Raw genomic sequence first — 6,896 nt, forward strand, 5'->3', positions numbered from 1 at the left:
GCCACAGCTGGGATTTAAAGGGCTCTGGACTCCCCGCAGCCACGGGGAGCCCTGAGCCCTTTAAATCTCAGCTGCGGCTGGGAGTCAAAGGGCTCTGGGCTGCCCACAGAGCCCTGTGTGCAGGGGATTTAGAATCCCACCACAGGCCGCACAGTGATGCTCCGCGGGCCGCATGTTGTGCAGGCCTGTTTTAAAGGCTTAGGCTTTAATCCTGCTCCCACTGCTATTAAAGGCTCATGATCAAGACTTTGGACTCAAATCAGATTTCAGAGATGAGGTAGAATGTACTTTTATTACAAACTCTCTTGCAGTGGTGTCCTCTTCCCCTGCCCTCTTTTGAAGAGCTGGAAGATCTAGGTCTTTATTTTGAATCCAAATTATTAATTTTTCATGTCAAGTTCTCATTCTGAATATGAACGAAACATTACAAACTCACAGTCTAGTTTTTAAAATAACCATCCATATGCACACACCTAAAAAAAAGTTAAAAAGTTGGTTTATTTGAAACTGTGAAATCAAAGGCCAAATAGATAAAATGTTTAACATTGTCCCTAGACAGCGTACAATAAAGAAAACTGGTAACACTAAATTGTTTCCTCCACCACCATGGCAAGAATCAACTCTTAATATCACTTCTTGGTTCTCTCCCAATAAGAAACATTTGTAATATATAAACAGTACCTTAAACCACTCATCTTAAGCTGTCTTGTAGATCTATAGTGTCAAATCCCTAGTGTAACTCCATTGACGTGAATGGTATTACACCCGAGATGAATCTTGCCCACAGTACGTTCTTTTTCCAAGTCGAGAACTGTAAGTATTTTTTTAAATCCCCCTAAACTCTCCAGACTGGTTCACAAACTAAACTCAGCCAAATCACAAGTCAGATTAGGATCCTGTAACATCTTTTAGGAGACCTCATCAAATTTTTCTTATTGGTTTTAGGATCCTGTTGATCAATTCTCCCCCTGACTCCTCCTCTCAAAAATATAACAATCCCTTACAGGATTTTAGTTCAGAGTTTGCATTACAAGACTAGATTCAATTTTATTGTGGATTTTCTTTTTGTATTTTACAATTTAAACAAAAAATTACTGAAATAGTAAGTATATGAGAACATTTCACCCTTTTTTCAACAGGAAAATACGACGCTTTTAATCCAAAATACAGATATTTTAAAGTTTGTAGAAGCTCAAATAAGGCAGCAGCAAGCTTTTCCTTTGATAGTTATGGTTACAATAAGTCATGCCCTGTTATACAACTGCTTGAAATGTTCAATGTAAAGTCACATTTACATGCAATTTACAAAACACAAAACTCTGGTATGGGATGAAAAATTGCTGACTAGGAGAAGAATGACTTTTTTATTACCTAAATTAATCACACCAAGCACATTATTCTTCTTGCCTTTGTTTGAAGTCATCAGTACAAGTTCAATGGTAGGACAGACCACTTGTAATATTTGCTTTGAATGGCCTGTTACTGGCCTTGTTTGGCAAAGTAATTTTAGTGATTTTTGGAAGGTGCCAAACTGACAATCTGATTAAAACCAAAGCCCCCCATTTATCCAAATAGTAGGTATAGCAGTGGACTGGTAATGCAAGTGGCCACAAATCACATCTCTAATTCATTTTAAAGCTAGGTTAATCACCAAGCCCACTCAATCCTTTTGACTCTCACTTACCAAGGATGGCAGTTCTGGAGGGTTTTTTGTTTGGTGATGTAGACGTTTGTTCACTAGAAACTACTTTGAGACCAATTAATTTCATAGAAACCATTAACTATTTGTCAGATGGCAAGAATGTGTACACATCACATATGGGAATTCCATTTGAATCAATGACATAGGCAAAAGGTGCCATATTATCATTCCATCCACTAGCTTTAGCTGCTTTCTGACTGTTTATGAAAGGAGAGTGGTTTAAGCTACATTTCTCATTGGTTATTAGAAGGGGCACTGTGTTCACTCAATACCCTAACCAACACACAGAGTTGGCATAGACACATTCCCATTGACTTCAGTGATGCTGGGACTGAGCTCTCAACAAGTAAGAAAGGATATGTGAATAAAAGTCACATTATGTCAAGATGCATCAAAGTAATTTGATACTTCTCTAAAACTACTTCACCGTTTGTAATAAGTTGTCAACAGGCTTTGAAATTGTACAAATTTAGCAACTGGAGAGTGTCCCATATCTACAAAGTGACAGAAAACAATCCCTTTAAATTAGTTAATTTTTAATGAGATAAAAATCACAGCCAGTTTAAGTCACCTAATTCCAGAGCTTAACAGGAACCGGCCTCCCTCCCAAAAATATATATTATTTAGCTACTGTGCATCACTGGAACTGTAATTAGTACACATACTCTTCTTTTGAGGAAAAAATTGCTGCATCCATTTTATTATTGCTAAAATAAATATAACTTTTTTGGGCAGGTTATGAGGGAGAAGTTAAATACCACAATCAGTTTCTTTAGAGGATAAAAGAAAAAAAATAAAATTAGGAGTTTAAAGAAATTTAAACCAATACTTTAAATTCGATCTGTTTTCTCATTTAGTTTGTCTTGATATTCTAACCAACATTATGCGCCCCCCCCTTTTTTTTTTTTTTTTGAGAGAGAGAGAGAGAGAGAGAGGTTGACATTGCTGACAAAAAATAAATTTTAAATCAGGAAAGACAATACATGTGGTATAAAAGCCTAATGGAGAGAGGGAGGCAGGGAAAAACCTACTCCACAAAAGAAAAGAAAAATAAAGCTACAACAAATTCCGGAGCTGAAAATTTGAAGGATCTACCATCCTCAGTTCTACAATCACTGCTGCTTTTTTCAACACAGTCAAATCTGAATGAGGCTTTGTGTACTGCTGTAATCCTGCAAAGGTCAGTTTGTAAGTTAAAAGAAATTAAACCAAAGTAATAAATTGCTAAACTGAGAATTATGCAATTACGATTCTTTTTAAAACTATAAAGCATTTTTACAGATCCTGCGGTTTACATTTTAAACTCAAACTGTGCTTTACATTTTTAAGTTCAGACATACTGAAACCCAGAAGCACAGAGGGCTGGCGATTTTTTATCGCTTTTAGGCACACATGTCGTTTTTTTCCAAAAAATGATGCAACATCCATTTTCCATACACACAGCATTGAGGACAGTAATTCCATCTCCTTTTTTGTAGGATATGGCCTCTTGTGAAAGTAATCTGCCAGAAACTGCTTTCGAGCTTCATATGAACTGTGTTCATACTGTTTAGGATCTAATGCTAGAATATGGAGATTCTCACCTGAAGGAGGTCCTTTCATTTCTGTCCTGCTCTCAACCTTTTGTCGCTTGACAGGCACTACCCCTAGATTTACGTCTTTATCTGGAGCTAGAGCTGTGCCAATGTTTAAGGACTGAGGCTGCTGTTCTTTATTCCTTTGGTCCTCTGCAACAGAGCATAGATCAGATTGTTTTCTTTTAGCAGATTGAGAGACAGAATCGTGCTTTTCACCATTCACAAATGATAACTCTTTCTTCTCATTGCGCTCAAGCGGCACTTTCATACTTGAGTTGCTGTCTTTCGGAGCACTTCTGCAGCGGAGCAAATGCACAGCAATAGCAGTCAGAGTCATATTTCCAGTGTACACGCCACAGCAATGGATGCACTTGAAAGCAGGGGACTTTAAAATTGTGTGTACAGTTGGCATGATATGATGCCTCTCTTTCAAATGCATTTCATAGACTTCTTTGCTAATGAAAGTACCAAAACAAAAGGGGCATGTAAATACTTTTTTGCTGCACATATTGTTCACTTCAGCTGTCTGAGGCTTCACTTTGATGTACACAGGTACAAGGGTCCTCGAGTTTACCCCTGCAAGTACTGCCAAGTGTACTTCCTTTTCACCAAGTTCTTCTTTTGGTAACACTGTACTGAAGTCAAAATGTGGAAATATAATGTCACCATCAGCATCGTTATCTAGTTGAAATCCTCTGTTGCTGTAGTCTTCATGTAACATCTTCTTTCCATTATGCACAGTCTTATTGTGTTCCACAAGGCTTTTTAGATCACGGAAAGTATATGTACAGAACAAACAAGCTAAACCATGCATCAGTAAATGTTTTATAAGTTCTTCCTCACTTAGGAAACATTTACAAGAGAAACACCGGACAGTCTTCTCTTTAATCCATCTCAAAAAGGGTGCACAAACTGCAAGCTTGTCAGGTTCAAGAGTTTCCTCTGTTTTTACTGCATTGTGCTTATGAGCCACTTCCATGTGGACCTGATAGACATTTGATGGGAACAGTTCATTGCAAACAGGGCACGTCTTCCATTGCTTAGCCTGTTTGAGGGCTTGGCTTGTTTCAGGAGTAGGTGGAGAAGCCTGTACAGACATATTGTGGGAAGAACTCACAACAACAGGAGGAGAAGGTGCACTAGCTGGAGAGCGAGATATCTGAGTTACTGTGCCAGACGGCATTAGCTGAATGGGCATCTGTGGTGGTGTAACAGTTGCTACTCCGCCACCAGGTGGCACAGGCAAAGTAACTGAAACTGGTGCAAGGGTATATGTAGGTATCCCATTAACCTGCTTACCAGTTGGAATTAACTGTCTAAGTATAGGTCCTGCAGTCAGGAAAGTGGTATTTTGAGAAACTCCAGGTCTGATGGGCTGATTTGCAGGGAGAACCCCTGAGGTAACAGGTTGATTAAGTTGGAGAATCCCAGGTCTGACAGGCTGTCTTACAGGAAGAACCTCTGATGCAACAGGCTGATTAAGCTGGAGAACCCCTGATGTAACAGCCTGGGGGACAGGAAGAACCCCAGGACCAATGGGTTGATTCATATTCCCAACAGGTCGATTTATAGGGAGAACCCCAGGTGCAATAGGCCTAGTTAGTGGGAGAACTCCAGGCCCAACATGACTATTTACAGGACCAACAGGCTGAGCTATTGGGAGAGCCCCAGGTGCAACCAGACTATTTATAGTCCCAATAGGCTGATTAACAGGAAGAAGACCAGGCCTGACAGGTTGACTAAGTGGAAGAACCCCAGGAGCGACAGGTCTATTTATGGTCCCAACAGGTTGAGTAAGGGGGAGAACCCCAGGCCTGACAGGCTGATTAAGAGGGACCCTATGGGAAACAAAGACAGGTTGTGGAACTGGAGGTTGAAGATTAACATTCTGACCTACAGGGAGCGGACTGGATACAAGAGTAACATGTGGTGGAGTAATAACTGGAGCAGGAGACGTATGTGTAAGACTACCAGAGCCATTTGAAACAGTGTTTGGAACTGCTGTCCCCTGTACCATGGTTTGCTTTTGATTATTCTGAGGAAATGCAAGTTGAATGCAAGTTGGAGTAGTAACTGAGCTTGATGGAGCAGTGGTGGGCATTAAAGATGGAGCAGCTATAGTTGTGGGAGGCTTGGGAGCAATATGCATTTGCTTCACAAGTCCTGATTTCTTAATATGTTCTGAAATCACAGATCTAAGTTTATTCTCCAGATCTCTGTGCATATTAGATGTTAAGACATGATACATTAAAGAATCTTGGCTGTTTGCAGAAGCATTACATTTCTTACAGTAGTGCTCAATAAAATTCTCTTCAATTTCGTCTGGTCTCTGGCCAAAATATGTGCTTATTAAATTTTGAAAATGGTTCATCAGCACATGTTTCTTCATATTGTAGTACAGTGTGTCTGTAAAGTGACATTTTAGACATGTGAAGTTTATAATGTCACTCCTGAATTGTTTCATGCCACCTAAAATGCTCACTGTGCAGTTCTGTATTTTCCTATTAGAAGAGTGAAACATCCGGATGTGTTTTCCCACTATTTTTGAATCAGAAGCAAATGCACATTTTGGGCAAGGAACCACCAGCTCTTGGTCCATTTCATCTTCATGGTAACGGTGCAAATGATTCTTGAATGAAGTAAGAAATTTTGAGGAGAACTTGCATAGGCTACAGCAGTACGGTTTTGTTCTGTATCTCTGCAAAATAAATAAAAAAAAAGTTCAAACAATACCTTGTCAAAAGTACACCATGATTCTATAAACTGCCAGTTGATATCATGTGCCACAAAAAATGCCTCCAACCGATGTGTACCCCCAAGAAACAAGTTCAAACATCTTTACAAAGATGTACATAAAGATGACATGCATGAGAAAACAAAGTATTTGGATTTGAGCCCTTTTTTGCCTCTTTATAATGTATAAAGAAGGCCTGAATGGATCTTTTTCCTCACTCTGGTTAAAAAAAAATTAGAAACTCCAGTTCCTTAAGGACTCTAGGCCACCAAAGAGACTGGAACAATTAAGACAACACAATATACAGGAAATGAAACCTGGGAAAATTGAGAGGGAAGGGATTTTTCATTCAGACGGTTTAAAGCTTTACTTGTACGAACTTTACTTGCACGAACTAATGCATCCCACACAGACACTAGGAGAAAAAACAAAAAGATTCCAACACCCTGTCCTTCAACGGATGGGTGAGAAAAAGCTCTCAAAGCACTTTTCAGAACCCCTAATCGAACCAGGTCTTTCAGCAAAACTAGGAAAAAACAGACACTTGATATTCCTCAGAGTAAAAACAAGCCAAGAAAATGTTAAGGGAGAGGGGAGGGGGAAAGAAGAGATTGATAAATCTTTCGGCCCTCCTTTAAACATAAGGAAAGACCAATAAAAATATACAAACCCATTTGTTTTCCTTTTCAATTCAGTTTTAGAATACCACTTGTATTACACAGCCCATCTCCTCAAATCAATATTTAATTCATAAAGCATTTTTACTCTAAATATTTTTAAATACTTTCTTTAAAAATGGCCATTTAAACTGACTATATGATTCTTCTTTAATTTGACTCTGACTAAAAATAAAATTCAAAACTCATTCCCTCTCCAACAAGAA

At 38.9% G+C, this 6,896-nt stretch overlaps 1 protein-coding gene across 1 annotated transcript; it reads right to left on the minus strand.

Annotated features, from left to right (window-relative positions):
- Positions 1 to 479: 479 nt before the first annotated feature.
- ADNP2 (ADNP homeobox 2) lies at positions 480 to 6,187 on the minus strand. The gene has a single exon (XM_075061336.1). The coding sequence runs from the start codon at positions 5,876 to 5,878 to the stop codon at positions 2,978 to 2,980; it is 2,901 nt and encodes a 966-aa protein (XP_074917437.1). The 5' UTR covers positions 5,879 to 6,187; the 3' UTR covers positions 480 to 2,977.
- Positions 6,188 to 6,896: the final 709 nt, after the last annotated feature.

The sequence above is a fragment of the Chelonoidis abingdonii genome, unplaced genomic scaffold (assembly GCF_003597395.2).
Source record: "Chelonoidis abingdonii isolate Lonesome George unplaced genomic scaffold, CheloAbing_2.0 scaffold0014, whole genome shotgun sequence".
NCBI classification, from domain to species: Eukaryota; Metazoa; Chordata; order Testudines; family Testudinidae; genus Chelonoidis; species Chelonoidis abingdonii.

Coding starts and splice junctions, on each gene's coding strand:
- ADNP2 (XM_075061336.1), bottom strand. CDS start 5,878: ATGGACCAAGAGCTGGTGGTTCCTTGCCCAAAATGTGCATTTGCTTCT.